The sequence below is a fragment of the Bombus vancouverensis genome, chromosome 9 (genome assembly GCF_051014615.1).
Source record: "Bombus vancouverensis nearcticus chromosome 9, iyBomVanc1_principal, whole genome shotgun sequence".
NCBI lineage: Eukaryota > Metazoa > Arthropoda > Insecta > Hymenoptera > Apidae > Bombus > Bombus vancouverensis.
In genome coordinates, this window is record NC_134919.1 from 739,338 (window position 1) to 762,654 (window position 23,317).

Here is a 23,317-nt window from a genome sequence, read left to right on the forward strand (position 1 = left end):
TATTCAAGGATAATCGAAGTAAGGACAGTTCTAATAAAGATTTAAATACCATTACGTTGTAAAATAATCCAGCAATATTATTTGTAGCCCAAACAAATGCAAAATCAAATTAAATTTGTTTAGGTTCGATTGTTAATGATTGTTGTTCATAAAACATGCATTTCAATTGTAACTGGTAAATGTCTAATACTGCCACCGAATAATTAAGCTTAACGAACGGTGCTTTTTAATACTTATTTCGAATTTATTTACTGCTCGAAGTCAGATAGAAGCGCATCATTAATATTACATTCAAGTAGACTGCATATCCATTTCGTTTTTAACTAAAATAACCATTATTTCTTGAAATAGAGTCTAATACGTTCGTAGATTATAATAGATTTCGTAATATGTTTTCGTCGTGAAAGAAGTACATATTGTGAACAATACATTTACACGTATCGGTAAATATAAAATATATTTAATCTGTTGCGTAAAAAGTAGATGTTACTTACTACGTTTAACGCGAAATATTTATTTTACGTGATATACTTAAATATGTAATCTTCATTCAATATCCTGTGTCTATTTGGATTCCATACGAAAGTATTTTATACCAAGAGTTTTTAAGGGGTTAGCTCCTTACGTTTCTGCAGATATGTACAGTTTCCTTCGCTTTTCCGTTTGTAGCTGTGTGGGAGAAGAAATCTCGTTCACAATTCTCAGAATATCGTTCAGATGCGTTATCATGAGAATAAGTAGATGGTTCCTGACGGATGTTCCTGGCGACGTTATTCGAATAATTTCTAATTCAAGAACGACAAAATATGATTTCGAAAATATCATTTTGATCAGTAGATTTCAAAAACTGCTCGACAACAAGAGTATGAGTTTTGTATTTTTCATAGCACTTCTCGCACTTTTTCACGCTGCTTATGGCAATTTTTCCGTTTTTTATTTTTTCTTTAATTTTTCAACTACATTCGAAGCACACGATCGATGATAATTTTAAGCACGAATGTTCTTGATTTTTAGCAAAGCATTTCGGCTTACGACGTTGTCGTCATCGCCGGTCCCATTATCGTAACATATGAATCCACGTGTTACGTAAATTCCAGCACGATCCACGCATCTCTGGCCAATTAGCGAGCATCATTTTTATCGTATCGCCACGGTTCAAGAAAAAGTCATTGACAAAAATTTGACGAAATTCTTTTTTGCTACTTTCTAACGAGTCCACTTTGTTATTTTATTTAAATGAAATATTTGAAAAATGATTACTCATTTAGGTACATAATATGTACATATATCATGTTCGGCTCCTGTAGTTACAGATATGATAGTTGAAATATTTATGCTGTAGTTTATTTGTACAAGAAAATGATTTTTCCCTCGATTATTTGATTACTTGTTTATCCAATGAAATTGTCTTTCATTTTATCTTTCATTTTCTCTCGATTATTTGATTACTTGGTTATCCAATGAAATTGTCTTTCATTTTATCTTTCATTTGATTAAATAAATTTGAATAACGAATATTAAAGAGATCCACAGTTTCGTGGATTGTTTATGCCGGTAAATTCCATGCTTAAGGAATTGTGTGTATGAATTTATTCATACATTATATATGTATACGTATTGCAATACATCGAGAATCTTTATTAATATTTTTATTTGAATTACGGAGAATGTATGTATGTATATGTAGCTATATTCATTTTCTATTTACCTCTTAATTTGTGTGAAGACGCTAACTATGTTCGAGCAAGGATATGTCAACTACTACAGTAACAATACTGTTGTTGTACAAAATAATTAACAAAAGTTTCTTTTTGCGAAATATCACTACGATGCTAAAGCAAATTAATTCACGTGACGTTACACGATATTATAGCTTTATGGTAAATTTGAATTATTAAATATTTGTGGTAAAAATAAAAATATAGTTTCTCAATATAGATACATACTATGCAAAAGAATATCATTCGAATAAACGAAGAAGTTTGTAACTACGGATCCTGTAGTGTCTAATCTCGAATAATTTCGCCTTTTTTCATGTGTTGCATGCTTTTTTTACATTACAATTGATATTAAACAATTATCGTTGAATTGAGGATATGTTCGCGAACTTCATAGAAAACATATTTCCTATAAATACGAAATAAATACGAAATGATGATGTTAGTCTTTCACTAGATCATATTTTTTGCGATTATATGATATGATTAATGAATTACTTTTAATATCGGAGAGTAGACTATTGGAATTATCGACTAATATTGATAACTTCCGTAGTAAAGTAAGCTAATATATTGTAGTAGCAACAGTTAGTTAAGTTAGATTACCAAATAAGCGATCTAATACAGGAATAAAAACAAAGAAATGAAGAATAAACGAGTGGACATGCAATGAATTTGAGTTTTTCAACATTACTGACATGATTCAGTTTTTCCATTTCTTTTTTCTTCTTGCATTTAGTTTTTCATTTGTCATATCTACTTTTACTCTTTCGAAATGCTACTACCGGATAATTGTATAATATATCTACTTATTTCATAATTTCTGCCACTCACTATTACATTTAGTATTACAGAGAGTTCAGTTCCTTTTTTTCACTTCCTTTCTTTTCCTGACTCGCTTTAAATAATTCCATATATACCCCATAACATTTAGATCAGAACTATTTGAATAAAATTCGCGAATCTGGGGAAATCATAAAAATATGTTTGTTCATCGTTATGAAACTTGTCAAAATAGGTGGTCTAAGTACCATACACAGTATGTATGTACTTACTGTAGTCTACACTACTGCATAAAATAGATATGCGTGTATGTACTTGAAAATCTGACGTTTGAACACGTAAACAAACGTAAAAAAACAAGAAGCTGGAATGAAAATTGATTATGAGTCAGAAATGAGGTTTCAAATCGTACGATATACAAGGTGCACCACGTAATAATCGCCATGATTCTCAAGTATTTCCGATAATTTGACAAAAATATGTTCCGAATAGAAGTTAATCAGCTTTCAAATGGTTACAAATTGTAATATAAGAAATTTTCAGAATTTGTTTATTCGACAAAAAGTTAAACTTACTTTTAACTTTTTTTACTTTTCTACTTACTCCAACTTTTAGGCTTTAAATGACATTGCGTATTTTGGAAGTGACATTGTTGTAGCTAATGTTAAGACAAGTTCAGCGACCTGCTATACTATAATCTTGGCATAACCGTGAATCTTGAAATTATCCATATTAAAATTTCAAAATGGAGCGCTTCAACAACAAAAATATTAATTATCCGCACATTATAAAAGAAACATAAACGGCCTTATGTCGTATAGCAGTACCTTTGTGCATTCAATTATGATAAATGTTCGAATTGTAGCTCATAGTTTTGTAAGCACAATTTCGAACGATGTAATAAATTCGTATCGGTTGCTATTACAATGCTACCACAACGAATTTCTTGACATGTGCGGATTGATGTGCGCTGCTGTTTATGCTCCTTTGGCAATAATATATATAGCGTAACATGGTATAATTGTACATAATAATGTACATAATATGCTTCTTATTGAAATTTACCATTTTGAATTGTGCAATTTAATTGAGATAAAATAATTTTTAACGATAGCATTTGTCTTGATTAAGCCGATATTCCAACATTCATTTCAAGGTCATAATACAGTAGGTCGTTGAACTTGTATCAAGTCAAAAATACGTAGTGTCAAGGTATTCTTGGCTTTTTAGCGAAAAAACAAATTTATAAGCTATTGAAAGTTGATTAACTTGTATTCAAAACATTTTTTTGTTAAATTATAGAAATAAATTATAGGCCTAAAAAATCATGGTGACAGTTAAGTGATGCATCCTGTATATTAGTCGGAATATCCTCTTCAAAATATTCATAAAACTGGCGTAAACCGTAAGATAAGCATTCAGAAGTAGGAAGGATAATAAATAGGGTGTAAATAGAGAGATATATATATGAATATATAATATACCTACATACATATGTGTCTATGTATGTGTAAGCGGTTTTCGATTGTTCAATCTTTTTGTTTTGTCGAGCAGATCGGTCTCGGAACTTTTCTTAGGAGCGGTTACTTGGAGTTTCCGCGTTCCAGGATCGCACTCAATTCTATGGCAACAGGATGAGAGAATACTCCGCATACCGACCGTGGCTGCATTCCAAACTTATTCAACTACTAACGCAGTTGTTTGTCCTCATTTCGATTCGATCTTCTCGCTCATTTCTTTCGAATTCGAGACAAATTATGGTAAAAACGACTAACAACCGTTTGAGTATTTTTAAGGGCTGTGTACTCTCTGTCTATCGATATTGTGTAACGATTCATTTCTTATAAAACAATAGGTATAACGTACTCAATACTGGGCTCAATATTATGTTCGATATAGAAAACAAAGTTTTACGATGAAAGACGTCGATTCGTTTTTTTATAGTATAAATACCTACAGACATATATGTAGGATATCATATATATAAATAATCATTAGTTTTTATATGGGTAAACTTTTATCGAAAAAACCTTAATCGAGTAAAATATAACAATTATTTTAAGAAATATTTATTCGAATAAAAAATAGAATACATAAAATTATAAAATACAACTGGTACTGTCTTCCTGTTTTATTTTAAAAAATGTTAAATGGTTCTCTAGTGTGATTGTTTTATATCAAGGTATAGAAAGAGTATAACTAAAGAAAAAACGAGAAAAAGGAAGTTCTGGCATTTCTAGTGTTAAAAGAATTCTATAGAGGATAATCGACTTTCATAGCCCGGTTACAGAAAGGATGTGGAAGAGCTGAAGTAGAACGTGTCGACAGAAGCAACTGGCACAAATTTCGATTACGTTGCAATCCTATATGAATTCCTGTACATTTTAAAAACACTCGACATACAGATTATACGAGCGACTCGCTGTATAGGAACAGCATCGTCTACACGGAAAAAACAAACGTATAGCACGAGGCGGTTTTAAATAACGTCAGCGTAAAAATTAGAATTACCGAGTGACGTATACTTTATTGAAACAAGTGTTCTTGCTAAATCTGGCGCGTCACGATAATAAGTCGTGTAAATTGACGCGAACGTTTTTACATCTATTTCGAATACAATAATATGTTGAGCAGATAATTTGTATTGTTGCTAGTAGAAGAACCTTATCTTAAAACCGTATCACATATACTAAATGCGAGAAGTTGTTTAAAAAAATGTAAATAAGCGTAATTTGGAAAGTGTAGCAAAATCATTGAAAATACTTATCTTGGTAGCATAAGTACATCGCAGAAGATTTAGCCACGTGAGCGCGTGGTGTCCGATTACTGATGTAGGTGAAATTTCATGCTCTTCCTTCGTCTGTTTAATCTCCGAAATAATAATTACACATAACAGAATAAGAGTCGAATTGATCACGTAAAACAAAGATACAATCACAAGCGTGTAACTAGTTAATATATGTATAACTGTATAAGATTATAAATTGGAATATCCTTGACGAGTCGCGCACCTGGAACCGGCAAGTGGGTCACTGTCATTCCCTTTGAACGATTTTCGAAGAGGAAGTTGCAAGCGAATAAGGTGTCTCCATCTCTGGCACGACTGGCACGCTGCTAGTCGCGAAGTTGACGTTGCAAAGTGCTGGAAAGAACTGGCCAACCAGAAGCCAACGAAACAAGATTCCTGCTATTTCTTCCTCCTCTTGAGTCCACCGTTGCCTTCTGTTTCCTTGCCTTCCTTTAACTTTCTTCGACTTGTCTTGTGTTGCCTTGTCTTACCTTGCTTTGTCTTGTCTCGTATCGTCTTGTTTTGCTTTGCCTTGCATCGCCTTGCCTTGCCTTGTTTCGCCTCACTTTGCTCTGTTAACGTCACCGTATTTACCTACCTACGCGATCATCGTGTCGTAGTTCGTCATCTAACTTGCGTAGCATCTGACGTCATTCGAAAAGTCAACAACGTCAGAAACACCATATCAATATATGCATTATAATATAAGACATTAGATAAGGTAGGAATTTTTAAATAAATTATATAAATTACGTTTCACTTATAATTTAATCGATGAAGAAGGTTAAGGTGTTAGATACTGTGACTTGAATGCGTTACGTGCAAAGCTATACGTATACATACTAGAGATATTTCGCTTGGGTCTAAAGTCTTTTTCTTTGTGTTTTCAGGCTTTACGATGATTAAACGCCATTAAAATTAATGATGAAATATCATACAGTACATTAGTTATAATGAGATGTTATTCGTATGATAATAGTTTTTCGAATATTCTACTTGTATACCTTTTATAGTTATATTTTTTTATTACATTTCATCAATATTTCAACTTTTTCTTCCTTTACTGATTCGTATCTGATGTAACGTGATTGTAACGGTATATATGATTTTAAATTACTTACAATCATTTATATACACAATGTTTTAGTTCGATTAGCAAACTGAATGATCAATTGCTACATGATAATAAAAATAAAATAATGTTATATGATATTATTATTATGAATAATACTAAGATATTGTACAAATAACAGTAAAAATATAAAAGTTGATTATATAAGATTCAATAAGATTATAGAAATTCATAATTAAAATGTGAAATGATCAGATAATTTTGGAGATGATGACTGAAGCTTGTAATTAGCTATGCGCATCGTTTTAATTTATGTAGTTAGAGACAAAAGAAAAAATATTTAGCCAGCTACTTTACTGACAGAGTAAAAATTTGGATATTCATGGTTTTGGCATAAAAGGGATAAATCCGAAAGATGAGAAATTGATTAGAAAACGTTTGCAATTTATTTTCAATATCGTATTTATCGAAATTAATGTAAAAAAGCAGTGTATACTGTATAAGAAATTTATCATTATACATCAAGAATGCGACATCTTAATAAACAATCTCTTGTTCTCTTTACGTGCATGTTTGATGCAAAATTGTTGAATAATCCTAAATGTCGAAATAAAAGTTCAATAAACGCGCACTTAAAATTTAATTTTTCAAAATTGCAAGCAATCAAAAAGTACATATATAGTTAATATGGTAGAAGATTCTATTAAAAATCTATGAACGACTTCAAGCTTAAGCTATCGTGTGATTAAAAATTCTTGAGAAATAGAAATGAAGAAACGAAGAAAGAGTAATGAAAGGACGATACACGTAAAGGACGATTTGTGAATGGGTCACGAAGTAAAATTGCGTATACTTACCGGATTTGTTATTAGTTCGATCGTGTCCGACTGTTCGTCTATCCGGCTGCTGGTGTTGTACATACATACATGTATATAGTATATAGGTAAGCACATACTTGTAAATATTTGTACATACTCGTATCGAGATATGTCAACGTCACGGTTGATGATGGTATTCCGGTCGACGTTGGTAGCACTGTTAGCTCGGTTAACCTGGCCCAGAAACTAAGCCGGAACTACTGGAGGAATCAATGACCTTGGCACGAGTAACGCCAGGATATGCGAGGAAGAAAGTTCAATTCGCATTTGCTGTGCTATGGAACGGAATGAAAAATTTCACGCGGGCAAGTGATTAAATTTTTATTTGGAATAAAGATGATACAATATGAAAGTAGAGATTTTGAGTTATAATAGAAATTTAAATATGTGTCCAAAAATAATAGAAAATTATGTTTTAATTAATTTGCTTCAATTTTCTATGTTGTTTTGTTAATTGGATTCCTTAAAATAAAATAATTTAAGCCAAGGGAAATATAGAATTTCTTATTCCTTGATATACATTTCTTTCGTTATACGACGGGAAACTTTTTAAAGTAAAAAAATGAAATTTATTTTGTTAGTTATATTATCGTTATTAATTAGCTATATATTTTATCGAAATATTTTATTAATTGAACATCACGACAGAAATGTGCAAATTTATAAATTAAGTATTATACTAAGGTTTCCAAACATGATCTCTGTCACCACGTAATTGTATCTTAGAATTTGCTTAGCTAAAGTAATGAGAAATGTTAGTTGTACAATAAATATGTAAAAAATAAATAAAAATGTTAAGTAATTTAAATATAGTTTAATAATATAATTGATTAGAATTATCTCGTTTTTTATTACAATATATACGTATATTTTTTATTTTATTATTCTTATTTTTGAAAGCGTCATATTAAATTACACCATACAAAGAATGAATAGATGTAAATGAAAAACTACAACTAAAAAACTACTACAACTAAAAAATGTGAAATAATAATAAAGTGCAGTTAGAGATTGAGTTATACTTCGAGTTGCATAAGTTACTCAAGAATTATTGCGCGGTGTTAAAAATCTTACTTTTTACACAAGTTCTTGTAATTTGTTATACATTTCATATTTTCGAATAACAAGGTATTATTAATCGAACAGTAGTAATTAATATCAATAATTAGTCGATATCAATCATAAATAGCTTTTTTCTTTTAACAATGAATATAACGATTATTATATTTTTATTTACTATCTTTTTGGTTACGAGTATAATATTATTATTATTATTATATAAAAAATAAAGTTAAGTATGAAATAATTAAATTATTTAATGATGAAAGAAGAATTAAACTGTTTCTACGTGTTTTCTCAGTTTGTGTTTTTAACGTAAATAAATATTGTTAGAAGTAAATCTATTTCTTATAAGTACAATAATAACATCTGTTGGTAAATTACGTAGATGTCAAGTACAGCAAAAAGCTTGGTTTCATTTATCCTTTCGTGTCAGTATTATTACTTACTTATTTTCTATAGATTATATATTATCTGCGAATCAAGTTTTGTTGTCGCCTGATGATAAATCGTCGCCATTTTAATAATTTCAATAGTTGCAATAGCGCACGTTATTTAAATATTCAAAACGCGTGACCGTCGGTTTTAGTTCCTGATTTAGTAATAGCAAGGCACCCTTGGTGAAATACTCCATTAGATTAAATGGTCATTCGAGCAAGGAAAGATTTATAAACAAGAATGCAGCTAAAAACAATAAAAGGGGACATTTGAATGTATCCCCCAAACTTATAAACTGTATAGTCCTCTTAAGCGGGGACTGCGAAAAGAAAAGGATATCTTGACAAGGCTCTTCTCGACAGCGATGATTTAGGGCTACGTTACACGCAGTGTTCACTTTTATACCGTTCTCCCTTGAGCCATCTACGCTGGATCACGCCACAGGCTTGGACACCTGGAGGAAAGCGTTCACTGCATCACAACTCACGTCGAGATCCAATCTGAAGGGTAACTTCCTTCTTCATACGCAACGCCTCCTTGGAGAAGGAAGCTACCCTTCAGATTGAACCTTCTGAACCACAGAATTTCATATTTTGTTATATCAGGAATTATAACGAAGGAGTAAAGAGAATCCTCAGAGTTACTTTGGCTTTGATACCAACCAGATATAGAGAAATCACGAAATCCATTTAACTCTTACTTATTTCGATAAAAGTTCTCATCCTTATCTCACATACTCGGGAGTTTAATACTTCGTTATTTGCGTTTGTCTCTTCCTGCGGACTTCCATAAATTGTGGCGATGCCGCACTGTCGAAAAGACGCACGAGTCACCTTCGCGGCGGTTAATCCTAAATCTGGGGAAACCTGTTTAAGGTACGTGGGCGCCAAGAAAAGTGTCGTTTTCGTTCCCCTAAGAAAAGAGGAAAACCGTATGCAGAACCCGTTGGACAGACGTAGAATGTGATCGTGTGTAAAGAGTTAGCAAAATATAGCGTATATATGTACTTAATCACAGAGCCGTTACTCAAAAGCCATTCTTCGTCTTTTTAACTCCTAAATTGCGCATAAAGTATATTTGTAATAATTAGCGAACGATAATTAATTCTTCCCTTGCGAAATCTAAAGAATCTACTTTACCAACACGCAACCCAGCCCGCATTCCCGCTAGAGTCGCTATAAAATTAGGACAGTTCGTGCCATCTAAGAGGCAACTAGAACATTATTAACCGGTACAAACGGAACAAACTTCTCAGTATATTTACATATGTACATGTATAGATATATATGTATATTAAAATATGTATATTGTTTAGAATTTACAAGTGTCCAAGTAATTATTAATTATTTGTGCGTATAAATGAATATAATATCTCAATCCTTTGACCGCTTAAAATTCTTGTATATTTTAATTGCTAATGGAAAGATTTACTGAAAATCGAAAATTCGGTAGTGACCTTTATACCTCTATTAACATAATGTTGACCTTTGCCTGTAATGAAAACCAGTCAGTTGATATATTTTTACAAAAATGTTTTTAAAGTAAATTTGCGGAACATTGTAATAATAGTTTCACGTTAATTTAATTTACAGCACATATTCGTGTGTCAACAAAGATATCCGTCAGTTATAGATATTCTTACTAATATTAATGTTGAATGACAATATATGTACGTGTTTGAAATGTTAAAAACTCAATTATTTCGCTGCCATAAACATTTTTTCTATACTCGCTTTTAGTGTGTTATCATATTGCTCCTGACATTGACAGTTATGTTACTTCGAAAATGTTTTTTTGCCAGATTGTTCAATATATTCCGACTATAGATTAATTATATTCTATTGTGGATATTATCGTGAAATATGGATAACGTGACAGTGAGTAATGAATTTTAATTCCAATAAAAGCACATGTGTTTGTAAACATTTATATATTATTATTTATCTTTTTTTTTTAATTATGTTTATATCTAAATTTACAGTCAAATACGCTATATACATTTTTGTTTTATATGTTTTTGATAATACAAGCTTTGTATCCATATATACATGTATTACGCACTTGTATATTTAAGAATTAATAATTTTATACTGAAATGATTTTTGATGATATTTATGTAATAACATATTGATATATATTGTGTTATAATTCTAGGGAATAATACGTGCCATATATCGAGGATTTGTAGATAGCTTAAGGGGAGCTATTGTTTTATTTTATATGGACAAACATATTAATGAAAAATTATTTAAACAACCGTCTTCTAAAGAAATTCATAGAAAGGACATAGTTGTTGCAACTCCTCCCCAAAAACATTTCAATCAGTTAAGGTATAGTTTAATTATAAAGTTATGCAAATTATACACATATACTTCAATTATAAAATACTAATATTATGTTATATATGATATGTTTTCAGAGAATCAAAAGTGTTGAAACGAACAATTCAGTGTTGTGCTTTAAATGGTGGTGTATTTTGGGCTAGCATATTAATCTTTGAATGTGGTTTACTCCCATTTCTTAAGTACTTATTGACCATTATATTTGGCCATTCACCGGGTATGGGTATGACTGTATGGTCTTGGATGAAACCATTCCTGTCATTAACTTTTGGCACTGTATGGGTACTACCACTATTTGTGCTCAGTAGGATAGTCAACAGTTTATGGTTTCAGGTATGAATTATTTGATCTCAGAACGAGAAGCTTTGGCCAATAACCATTGAAGGTTAATATCACATGCTATATATTTGTAAACCATGTAGGACATAGCAGACAGCGCTTATAGGTATAGACAAGGGAGGCCATTACTTTTATCCAGTGTGAGCAAGCTTGTAGCAGACACGCTTTTCAGTATATTGGTTCAAGCATTATTTTTGGGTCAAGGAATGTTAGTATCTAGGATTCCGTTACCTCCTATAGGTGACATCCTTGCTCTTATACATATGTGCCTTTTATATGCTCTCTATGCTTTTGAATACAAATGGTTTAATATGGGTTGGGAGTTACACAGACGATTGAGTTTTATCGAGAGCAATTGGCCATATTTCGTGGGTTTTGGTCTGCCATTAGCAGTACTTACCCAGCTGCCCAGTTCGTATGTAATAAGGTAATCAATCGTTTAAAACGTTTTGTCTTCCTTTTTATGTGGGAACTTTTAATGATTATTATTTATTTTAGTGGCTGTGTATTTTCTATACTATTCCCATTATTTATTGTAAGTGGAAATGAAGCAGTACCTGTGACTGGTGTATGGTACATATTTTAATGTTATTAAACCATGTACATGCATATAATAATAATACTTCATAATTTTAATTCTTTGTTTTAGTGATTGTCCATTAAGACTATTTTCGCCTGTAATTGCTATTGCAAATACATTTTTCAATAAAACGATTGGATCCACAAACAGGCGGTGACAGAAAAAGATATAATAAATTTCTGTGGGATAATAAATATGTAGCAATAAATTGTACCTTTTCAGGTTTTCACATAAGTTTTATTATTTTTTATAAGGCATATGCTTAATTAATTTTTTTGTGTTAACTCTTATGTTGTCTGTGGGATTGTGAATAAGGTTTATATTTTCTTAATTTTCTTAATGTTATAGAAACATTGTAAACAAAATTAAGGATATGATCTATTAATAATCTATTAATAGCGTTATTTGTAAATAGAAATACAGTCATAAACTATGTATGTAAATATGCAGAAACGAATTGTAGGAAGGACTTTGTAAATGCATTATATTGAGTAAAATGTTCAAGACATACGTTAACAGTAAAGAATTTCTAAACTTGGTAACATTTAAAAAGTCATTATAGATGTTCCTTATTGTATTGCAAAGGATAAAAGTAACTTGCAATTTTATACATTTTTATTATTATTATTATTAAATGAAAAATATAATATGCTTGGGGTTAGGTTTATAAATAATTGTATAAAATTTGTAATACTGTTTATAAGTTACATAACTGGAAAAATATAAATACAGTTGCTCACACATTTGTACAACGAAAAATAATTTTTTTGTTAAACATTGATTGATATATATGTATAGTTATTTATTCATTCTTTATTCAAATTTGTAGAGATATGTTGCTTTATACAATACATAAACCTTGATAGATAATACTACAGTAATTTGTTTCTATATTACTATTTCTAATTCTTAAATCACAAAATACGTAATATTATTAATTTAATATTAATTATAATTGTAAAATATTTAAAATTAAAACTAAAGTTGATTTATTTAATCACATTCGCAAAATAGCAAAAATTATTTTTACGACAAAATCTGTTTACATTGACATGCAATTGAAATTTGTTTAAAATAACGTAGTTTTATAATAATACAATGTAATCAAAATTATAATATATCCATTCAATATTTACAAGATAACATTCTGCAAATAACAAATTATTTATTGTAATTTTATTTATATATTATTTTAATAAGGTAAAAGTAAATTGTTTTACATACTATACGTAGCATAATACATAGCACAAAATAATTTTTGAAATAAACGTTGCTAATTTTAACAGATTTTCTATCTTCTTTATATAAAAAATTAATATATGCATAATTTAAAAATTGATGTTCAATACCAATACATAAAGCAAAATAATATTTTTTCTGAAAATTAAAACTTCTTTTTATTAACAATATAAAAGTCACGAGAGAAGCTCTTGAAGAGCTAAAAGATCACTATCAGATGGTTCTTCTTTAATTCTGTACGAATTTGCTAAAGCATAATGCCTATGTAAAGCAGCAAATCCAAGTCCTGGATCTGTTTCTTCTTCCATTACTGGACTTGTTCCTCTTTCCATTGGTTGATTCTTGCTTACCTAAGATTTGATTATAATTTCATTTATACACAGTTTTAATCATATGTAAGTAAAATATTTAATTACATACTTCGAAACGTTGTTGTTTATACATAGCCAATTTACGAGTTCCAGGTGTGCTTTGTATAAGATTTTGTATAGTAGGATGTGAAATTCCAAAAAAATCAGCACCTTTTGGTGCTATTGTACGAAGTGCAAGAGAAATTGCCATTAATAATTTGGAATGACACTCATCAGGAGTAGAGCCAACCAGAGGCTGATCTAGATCATTATCAGATACAATTTCAAATCTGCAAGTAATCCTAAACGTTGTATATTTATATACATAAAATTATATTAATTATTAGTGTCACTATATACCTTGGTTTTGGTCCACCATCTAATATCTTACATGTATATAAACTTTTTGTTCTTACATCCCTTAAATTAGCATATACCCTAGTACTGCAGTAACCTACTGGATAAATGAGATCCTCTGTATGATAAGCTATTCTGTCCGATACTACTTCTCCAAGGGAGTAGACAGTAAGATCACCTAAAGAAATAGGAAATATAGGTCTCCCATGGACATCCAATGGTATTAATTGGACAACTTTCCTCGCAGTTTTATTGTAACGTTTAGCCTTATTTTTTGTTTCTAAAACAAATAAAAGTTTTATATTACTTATTTTGTTGAGTTGATATATGCACAATGTCTCAATTACTTGGAATTATATTACATTACATTTGGTGTAACTGAATTTAGAATACTTCCATACCTGAGCCATCAGTCGAAGCTCTTTTCTTTGCAGTTTTTTTAGGAGTAGAGCATTCTGGATTAAACGAACTAGGATTAATACTGTTTGATTGAGATCGAGCTATCATAGTAGAGGGATCTATATCTCCTTGTTGTTGACATAATTTACGTAAAAGAAACAGTCTCTCTTCTTTCACAAGCATAAGATTTTCTTGCATTTGTGCAACTTGATCACATAATGCTGCATTTTCCTGTAATTATACATTTATTCAAAACTTCTGTAGTAACCAAATTTTGTTATTGTTCTCTTTTACTCATATTTTGATTAAAACAATAATACATCATCGCGAAAGAAATATTATCATAGTAAATAATCTTACGAATACTGTATCCTTTATGATCCTTTTTAACCTTCGGTATTTCTTTTTGTATTTTAAATTTTGCTGCAATTCTGCATTTTTTTTAAATTCATTGTAATAGTTATCATAAGTTTGAGTCATTGTGAATTCATTACATTAGACACAAAATATCGAAAGAGGTTATGATGGAGTGATGTTTGTGATTACTTCTTATCGCATATATATTAGTTTATGTCTATAACTAAGATAATGCAAAAGTTTGTACAGTAAGTACATACAGAAATGAGTAGAAAGACATTGCCGATGTAATGTTTAAAAAATCAGCGAAAATATGCGTAGTAAAGGGTCTCTAGCGGTTAACAGTTGTACTATATACACATTTCTTCTCCGCTGCTCTTGGTGAAAGTACTACACGACAAAATGGGAAATGTGCATTTGTACCGGTGATTAATGAAGGGTAAGGGCGAAAAAACGTAAAAATTTCTTCAAAGTGATGAAATATTAGAAATAAGTTTATTTTTTCTTATCGATTACAGAAGCAACATTCTGAATACCACAAGCTACTGACAACAATGAACATCAACAGTAGCAGCGATATTCTCAGAAATGATTGACAAGACAAGACAATATAAAATAACATCATTTCTTGTAAAATAATTATATAAAATCTATTTAGAAAGAGTTCCTACAAATCAGATTGTAATTTTGTAATTTTACAATAATTTCATTCTGTCGTTTGATCGATAGAACTAAAATAACTCTTCTCATATTGCAATTAGAAATGACGATCAAAAGTTGTATTCACGGTGCGCGACGCGGTTTACTGCTCATTTTCGAATCTCCACTCGTCAGTACATAACTTTAAACGTTTGCTTTCAGGGGGTATTCTAGTCTAGAGGCATGAATTTCGGGCGGTTTTTGAAGCTCTGTACAAACGAAAAAAAAAATATTACTATCCATTTTTTTATCATGTGTTTATTGATACTTTAAGATTACATAAGAAATTAACTGAAAAAAACTCAAAATTCTCAAAGTTATGAACTGGCAAAGTGGGAGGTCCAAAAAAAGGGTGTCCTGGCGTGCATGATTTCAACCCTTCTGGTCATCTGAAGCAAAAAAGCTGAACGGATTCTTAATTAGTATAGATGCAGCTATAGCACGAACCTTGGCAAAGTCAAAAAAATATTTTTTCACAAAATGGCGGCCGTTTGAAAAAAATTTTCCTTTTTGGCATGTTTTTTTGGCAATTCCGAATTTTTTAAAAATAGTAAAATTAAAAATTTTGATCTAAGCATAGTTGAGGCGATAGAGGAATGTATAAAGAACATTCACACTAAATTTCAAATAAATCGGTTCATTAGAACTTGAGATATCGTGCACGCCAACTCGAAAAAAGTAGTTTCGAGAAAAACGCGTTTAAAGTTTTGACAAGTTTAGACAAGTAAAGACAAGTATACTCGGACAACGTCTACCGTCTACTGTTCATTTGTTCCGGTCGGACCGGAGCAGATGCCGCGTCATAAAAATGGCTGTAACTCATAAAATAATTGAAATTTTGAAAAATCCTTCAAGGGCATATTCTTGAATGTTTAAACTTTGGAAATATAAAAAAACATTTTTTCGATTTTTTCAAATTTGTTGGTTAGAAACCCCCTTCAGTCAGCTTTGTACGGCCCGGCACGAACTCAGATTTCTCATCTCGCTGTGTATACGCATATTTTTCCCACCAAACCAAAGCACCAGAGAAGGAAATGTGCGTATAGTTCGATTCCTTGACCGCTAAGGGGCGATAATTCGTGGAGCATATTTTTGGCTGAGTTTGTAATTTCCCTATTTATCTTTGCTACTTACGTAATTTGGAAAATTTATAACATGAATTATTAAATGTAATAATAATACAATGGTATACTTTCATTTATTTAAAATGAGTTAGCAAAAATAATTTTGTATATTAAATTATAAAAACAGTTTTTATATTTTTATATTTACCAGAGAGGAAATGAGAGAGCTCACGCCCATTGTTCTAGTTGTTCTACACTACAGATGCTGCACCACGCGGCCAAGCACTGAAGTTCCACGCTAGATAATTATTTAGTTCTTCCATAAACGAGCTATACTTGCTGTGATTCCACGTTATAAGAGCCTATTTCATTATACGGTTCTATGGAAAACTATTATATTTGATATAGACAAATATGAGAATAACAAAATCACACAATAATTAAACTTAATTGTCTTAGAAAGAGAAATTAATTGTTTATTTTTTTTTTAGAAAAGAAAAGAGAACTTTTCCTTTAAAACCATAATGGATCAATAGAATGGTCAGTAGAATTTTAGTGTATTCTTCATACACAATAACTTTGTAGCTTTAACATTAAATTCACTTTCCTAGCGATAATGTTTCCGTTATAATAAAACTTGAATTTCATTTTAATAGTAATTTCAGTAGTTGATAGGCTGCGAATAATATTTCTGACGTGATGTATGTGTTTTGCATGCGTATTCGTTTACAGAAACGGTAAAAGCAAAAGAACAAGTTATCTGCAGACAAGATTTGATGTCATGACTAATTTGTTCATTAGGATATTTATCTGTAAGACAATGCTACGAGCGAGTTTAGGGTAGTCGTGTTTACAGCACGTTCTGATGATTTAAAAATGCCGAACTTGCGTAGTTTCGCTTCGACGTTCGTCTACAATGACGATTGTACAAAGAATGCCCGAATATGCTAAGCATCGCACTTGCAAAACGTTGGGGATCATTAGCCTACGACGCCGCACGGCGGAAGGCCTAATTTATAGCACCGAGTGCGAACGCTTCCTCTTCCTACAGCTGAGGGTGACGAAGGTTAAAGGAATTTCCACTACTATAAACAACAGGCCTTTATTTGCAGCAACTGCAGTATGGGGGCAGCCTCAGTCGGTTGGTGGATGCCGTTAACGGAATCCGTCCGTGACTTGTTATACCGCTGCGTATGGTTCTTTGTCAACAAGCCTTGATAGCTCATTCGGCTCCCTTCTTCTTGTAAGTGTATTCTATGATCGTGATCCAGCTTCGTCCCAGCTGCAACCGTATTTCGTTCTAAACTGATAACCGGGATCAGTAGTGTTTTTCCTTGGTTACGTTCCAGGATGGGCCGCACCCGTCCCGTACAACCAAACGCCTTGGCTGGTTGCGTCCCAGAACGGACTGCGTCCGTCCTACAACCGGCACAGCACTCTTGCTCATAAGCGAGGGCACACTAACGTTTTTCCCGGTGCGTCTCAACCGACGGACTGTGTTTGCCCTACAACCGGATACAACAATCATCCTCTGTGTTTCTGGAGCGGTCTTCCTTTTCCAAGGTTGCGGCTCAATCCGGCACCCATCCTGTTCGATGTATTCGCGATCTCTAAGTCTAATCCAGGAGCGGTTACTTCACGGCCACGCTATCCTCTCGTTAATCGCTTTTCTGTATACAGAAAGAAATAGATACATACATAGATATTCATACGATTCCCATTTCCTTACTGTTTTGATAGTCCTCTGGAGGCTATCAATTCTTGTAAGAGAAGATTTCTATTCCGAGTCACCGTGATCGTCGTACTGATCATTGTGGTCGCGATACCGACTTGCCCCAGCAACAGTGGCTATCGACTGGAATCGTCTTACTCCTTCTTGCCCGTTTTCTATATCGTTGTATTTCTTGTATTTCTACATCTTGTATTTCTGAAGTAGCTTTCGACCAGTTTCGATTCGTTAATCAACCGCATCAGCACCAGCTGTTCTACCATATGTAACCAAGCATTCTCTTATCCTTATTGTACCTGTGTGTACTGTTCCTTTTGGATCTTTCGGTCTTCCGGAGCGAGTTACGCAATATTCTTTCGCAGTGGAGCCCAATCCGATCTACTTCCTCTTGCACCCTATTTAACAATCTAGAATTCAATTTGGAATTCGACTTTCAGCCACGGTCAGTCCTCGAAGCCTATCAACGCTTGCTTTGGCGTGGTGGTGACGACGATATCCCCTATTGTACATTGTAGTCGATGTACTTTGTATTTTCTTTTCCTCAGGGCCTCAGTCCTGCGAGCCTCTATCTACAATGGTGGTTGCGAGAGCGTTAACGATTGTCTTATTGTACTATTGGTACAGTCCGTTCGCCCTTGGGTTGATCGTTGGGTAAGGTTCTAAATTACAGAGTCCCCAAACTGTAAAACTCGTTCCCCGACCACTAATTATCCCAATTATCTCTTTCTGAGGTAAACCCTGAGGAAACTAAGTTTAAATTATTGTGCGATTTTGTTACTTTCATGTTTGCCTATATCGAACAGAATAGTTTTCCTTAGAACCGTACAATGAAATAGGCTCTTGTAACGTGGAACTACAGTGAGATATACCTTGTTTATGGTGGAACTAAATAGGTTATTTGTACGTGCTAACGTGGAACCAAACAGAGCAGATCCCTAATTTTATAGGTTCTTGTGTATGCTAGCGTGGTATAGCTTCGGCACTTCTTCGTTAGAGGCAGCACTAGTCCGGAGACAAACGGAATTATAAGCGTGAACGCTGTCATTTTCTCTCTATATTTATATACATATATGGTTAAAAAACTACTGAACTTTCAAAACTCTTTAAATTCCATGTTTAAATATAATTTTTCTTTTTATCAATATCATTATCGCCAATATCGCATTTAATTGTTACTTTTCTTATCTGTAACTGAATTAAAATTTTATGTTTTTCAACTTGTATTTTATTATTTTTAGCGCGTTAAAGTAATTTTAAAGTAAAATATTATTTTTTATATGTAATATTTTCTGATTAAAAAAATTAGGGAAAGGTATTCCCCAAAGTTTGGGATCCATCGTTTAGAAATAAAAAATGTCAAGAGTATTCGTTCAATAAAATTTGTTCGTCCCTCGTATAAGCAAATCATAATCGAATTTAAGTACATTTTATAAAACGAAATCTTTTAGGAAGATTGGTTCTGAGACACGAAAGGGAAGAAAAAGATTTAAAGTTTATTTCGAAAATACGATTTATTAACCTGTCGAACGTAAATTCTGTAACGCGCGCTCGCACGCACAATGTTCTTTCTGTCATGTTCATCTCTAAGTACATTCTCACGCACGCGGTATACAAAATCTATATTGTTACTATACTTAAACATCGTGACGCGTAGCTTATCCATTTAGACGTACACTATCCTAGGGATCGTGTTTTTAAGTTACTATGACGATTACAGTAACTCAGTCCGTCGAAGAATTTCCTTCATGCAATTATACGCGAATTTGCCGTGAGACACGTGCTTGGGTACATCCAAGTTATCTCCCTCGCTCTCGATTCCTTTTTTTCCTGTATGTACTCTATTAATCTTTACTCGTGTTAACTCATTACCGATATTCGTTAGAAACGATTATCCTTTTTGATAAATTTACTGTACAAATGCATTTGTTGCTTTTTTGCGCTTTAGAGAGAGAACGGGAATCATCGTTTGAAGTAGTTTTAAGATTAAGAAGGAAAGAAATTACGTTCACTTTAATATTTGTCGCCATATCCTAATTTTTACGTATTTAACTCTAATTACTTTTATTTTATACTGTATTACGTCATATTATTTGAAAATTGAGTGAAACTTTAAACTAAATTAAAGTATTAATCTCAATAAAAGGAAAAAGCAGTTACTTCATATTTTTTATACCTTTCTCTATTACGTTAGGGTACCTACTATATTTTTCATGAAATGAGATATAAAATCTAACTTCGATGATTCCCAGTCGATAGAATCAACGAACTCATTCTTAATCGCATCTGTAATCTCCTTTACTGATTACAGCATCAAACGATTACTAACCGACTAACGCGTCAGTTATTACTAATATACGAATCACAGTTGCGATCAACAACTAACTGTTCATCGATCTTTCTCAAAAAATGTATATTTGATAAAAGTTCAAAATACAGTAAGAGTGAGGGAGAAAAAAGTGTGTACTCGACTTCACTCAGGGCACGTAAATAAATATTATACATTAATATAATTGAAGGCTCAGCGACTCAAGGGAAAAGTGGCACAAGTTCGTTTTTCTCAAAACGAGATAAGAACGATATATGGGCATGTATTTATCTGGACAATTTTGCTTCGAGATTTTGTCTTTGTGGAGTAGTATGTATATTGCGTAATGTGTTGTAATATTCTTTTCAAATTCAAGATTTCGTCACTTGTATTACTTTTCCTTCGAGTTCTTCGATTAATTATTTGAACAACTGATACCACTTTGAATTGTATCCCAGAAATTTTCTCCTAATTTCCTATGATACTCGAAATAAATAAAAAAAAAAAAAAAAAGGAGAGAAAAATGAAAACGAATGATTCTGCTTGGAGTTTGGATTTCATTTTTGTCGGCACAGTCCATGCATGGTTTACGTAAGTACAACGGAGATCACTGTATGGAACGAATTATAGTCCGATATACATATACATACATACATCTATACGGCAGAGAGCAGTTTTCATTCTTTTCCAGATTTAACTACGTACAAAAAATATCCTTATCAGTTACATACGCTTTATGTACACAATGTACCTACGTGTTTCCTCCGATGATTGTAATAGTATAAGTGCGTGTGCGTACTGTACAACCTGTAGCCTATTTAACATCCAAACGAGAAAGATCACAATTTATGTATGTTTTATCTTTTCTTTTGTTTTTACAGAGACACGATGTCGAGTATAAGATGACACATAGTCTCTTTATACCGTGTGCCGCAAAACGACTTCAATCGAAATAGTATTAGCTTTTGTGTCTCGAGGGTTTTTTTTTTTTTTAGAGTACATTAATGAATTTGTTGTCAGGTTTTCAAAATTTTCTATAAAATGATACGAAAGTTGTATTTTTCTTTTAAGCGTAATTCAAAAGTTATATGAAAGACTTTGACACTAACTTATAAATATTGCGAGAAGATTCATATTTCATTTTGACAGTGCCAAGTACTATTATAATCAAATACATACAAAATATTTTTATATTGTACAAATTGTACAGAGCGCATGAACAGTATAGGTAAAATATACGTAATAAAAGAAAATACGGAAATATAGTACTATTATTAGTCTAATTAGTACTAATTGAATCATTTAAACGCAATCGTTTACTTTTGCGACACACTGTATATAGACTTTTAATTTCACTTTATAGATTACACTTTTCTCTTCCGTCGTTATCTCAATGTACATTAACGAATTATATGGATCATTCCATCTAACTTTCTTCTATCTAACTGAACGATATGACAAAAACGTATATCTTCGACTCTTGTCGTCCATAAACGCCCCTTTGGCCTTCCTATTGGCGTGTTTCGTTCGAAAATATTGCGACTCTCGCATCTTTTCTTCGATCCCTTTGTACATATTTAGAAGTCTTATTCTCTGTATATATATATAATGTTTTTTTTTATGTATTTTGCGCGTTCTTCTCATCGATGACAATTTATATTATTGGAAATATTTATTGTATCGTTTGAACATATCGCTTATATCTGTTCTATTATTAATACTAGGGAAATATAAATTAATTTTAAGCTATCCGTACAGTGCGATTCGAATAAATTTCCACGAATCTAAAACATACATGTATCACGTATCACGAACTTTTATTGCTGAATGTGAAAATCAATTAAAAGTATTTTTTCTTCTAAAAAATATTATTGTGATTTTACGTCAATTTTATAAAGATACAATAAATATTTGCAGTAGTATATTTTGGAATTACGTAGCTTTAATTATCGTAAATCGATTTCTCTCATCCTCTGTTTGGTTTCGTTAAGTAAAGGATTCAAAAGGGCGGATATACATTCTCGTCCTAGCGAAGAGCGAATTAGTTAGGCCGAACACAATGAACATTCATGAAGATAGTTATCAAAGTTGCTGTTACAGCTGGATTATGCTTGATTATGTACAAAATTTATACAATGTATAAAAATCGTTTTCGCGTGGCTCGATGGCTAGCACCACCATCATCTTTTCTTTTTCGTTTGACGTTCGTTCGCCTCTGTTTCGTTGCGATTAACGTTTTATTAACTGTTCCAGCACGATGGCTACATACATTTGAAAAGGCATGAAACCATGAATGTGAGAATTTAAAGAAATATATATACATATCAAATTTGAATTATTAATTCATTCTCATCCCGAATTTAAAATGTTTTTCCGCGTAAAAGAGCTTTTTACAAGTGAAAGATTATTCGGTAGTTATTGATATTTAATTTTCAAAATATTTTTAGTATCATGTTGTCCGAAAAGTTTCTTTCGCTTTATGAGGAAATAATAGACGCACAACGTTTCTTGTTTTAGATTTTGTTTTTATTTCGTCGAATTACGTACGATCCATTTTGTTCTGTTGAGATAAACACCGCGACGTTTCACAGACTTGGTTTCACGTTTGTACGAAGGTGCACTGTTGTAAATAACACGTTTACGAAAGAAAGACACTTTTCGGACAACCCAATATTTAATATTCGTGAATAGACAAATAACTGGAAGGTTGATGGGTGTAAAGGAATATTGACCGTTAAAATCAACGTTCTTTAAAATTAGATTTAGAACCACTAGTTATTATGTAAAAGGTGTCAAGTTTGGTAAAATATTCACAGTATCA

At 32.0% G+C, this 23,317-nt stretch overlaps 2 protein-coding genes and 2 long non-coding RNA genes across 9 annotated transcripts; 3 read left to right on the forward strand and 1 right to left on the reverse strand.

Annotated features, from left to right (window-relative positions):
* The first annotated feature begins 5,324 nt into the window (after nucleotides 1-5,324).
* LOC117159955 (uncharacterized) lies at nucleotides 5,325-7,769 on the forward strand. Its single transcript, XR_004464681.2, has 3 exons — nucleotides 5,325-6,010; nucleotides 6,180-7,304; nucleotides 7,395-7,769. It is a non-coding gene; the product is annotated as an uncharacterized LOC117159955 (long non-coding RNA).
* Nucleotides 7,770-10,066: 2,297 nt separating this feature from the next.
* On the forward strand, nucleotides 10,067-12,738 carry tank (EI24 domain-containing protein tank). Of its 3 annotated transcripts, XM_076621616.1 has the most exons (8): nucleotides 10,098-10,242; nucleotides 10,329-10,405; nucleotides 10,538-10,613; nucleotides 10,891-11,066; nucleotides 11,156-11,411; nucleotides 11,501-11,844; nucleotides 11,916-11,990; nucleotides 12,067-12,738. In XM_076621616.1, exons 3-8 carry the CDS (start codon nucleotides 10,599-10,601, stop codon nucleotides 12,152-12,154), a joined length of 954 nt encoding a protein of 317 aa, XP_076477731.1. In that variant the 5' UTR covers nucleotides 10,098-10,242; nucleotides 10,329-10,405; nucleotides 10,538-10,598; the 3' UTR covers nucleotides 12,155-12,738. The 3 variants fall into 3 exon arrangements, with proteins under 3 accessions (XP_033196138.1, XP_076477731.1, XP_076477732.1); XM_033340247.2 differs by lacking the exons at nucleotides 10,098-10,242; nucleotides 10,329-10,405 and adding an exon at nucleotides 10,067-10,085; XM_076621617.1 differs by having other exon boundaries at nucleotides 10,102-10,613; nucleotides 11,916-11,985.
* Nucleotides 12,739-13,041: 303 nt separating this feature from the next.
* LOC117159946 (transforming growth factor beta regulator 1) lies at nucleotides 13,042-19,150 on the reverse strand. Of its 4 annotated transcripts, none has more exons than XM_076621615.1 (6): nucleotides 18,268-19,150; nucleotides 16,671-18,132; nucleotides 14,345-14,573; nucleotides 13,947-14,223; nucleotides 13,657-13,876; nucleotides 13,042-13,586 (listed from the first exon to the last, which is right to left on the reverse strand). In XM_076621615.1, the coding sequence occupies exons 2-6, from the start codon at nucleotides 16,698-16,700 to the stop codon at nucleotides 13,413-13,415; spliced, it is 930 nt and encodes a 309-aa protein (XP_076477730.1). In that variant the 5' UTR covers nucleotides 16,701-18,132; nucleotides 18,268-19,150; the 3' UTR covers nucleotides 13,042-13,412. The 4 variants fall into 4 exon arrangements, with proteins under 4 accessions (XP_076477730.1, XP_076477729.1, XP_033196129.1 ...); XM_076621614.1 differs by having other exon boundaries at nucleotides 18,192-19,150; XM_033340238.2 differs by lacking the exons at nucleotides 16,671-18,132; nucleotides 18,268-19,150 and adding an exon at nucleotides 14,960-15,087 and having other exon boundaries at nucleotides 13,046-13,586.
* Nucleotides 15,002-15,373, forward strand: LOC143303176 (uncharacterized). The gene is made up of 2 exons (XR_013059235.1): nucleotides 15,002-15,138; nucleotides 15,218-15,373. It is a non-coding gene; the product is annotated as an uncharacterized LOC143303176 (long non-coding RNA).
* Nucleotides 19,151-23,317: the final 4,167 nt, after the last annotated feature.

Bases quoted from the DNA above. Each gene is read 5' to 3' on its own strand.
- LOC117159946 (XM_033340236.2), bottom strand. From the start codon at position 14,822: ATGACTCAAACTTATGATAACTATTACAATGAATTTAAAAAAAATGCA. The intron at 14,224-14,344 runs GTATGGAAGTAT...TATTTGTTTTAG, and splicing joins AGCTTCGACTGATGGCTCAG to AAACAAAAAATAAGGCTAAA. The intron at 13,877-13,946 runs GTATATAGTGAC...GATTACTTGCAG, and splicing joins GATGGTGGACCAAAACCAAG to ATTTGAAATTGTATCTGATA.
- tank (XM_033340247.2), top strand. The intron at 11,412-11,500 runs GTATGAATTATT...TAAACCATGTAG, and splicing joins TCAACAGTTTATGGTTTCAG to GACATAGCAGACAGCGCTTA. The intron at 11,845-11,915 runs GTAATCAATCGT...TATTTATTTTAG, and splicing joins CCCAGTTCGTATGTAATAAG to TGGCTGTGTATTTTCTATAC.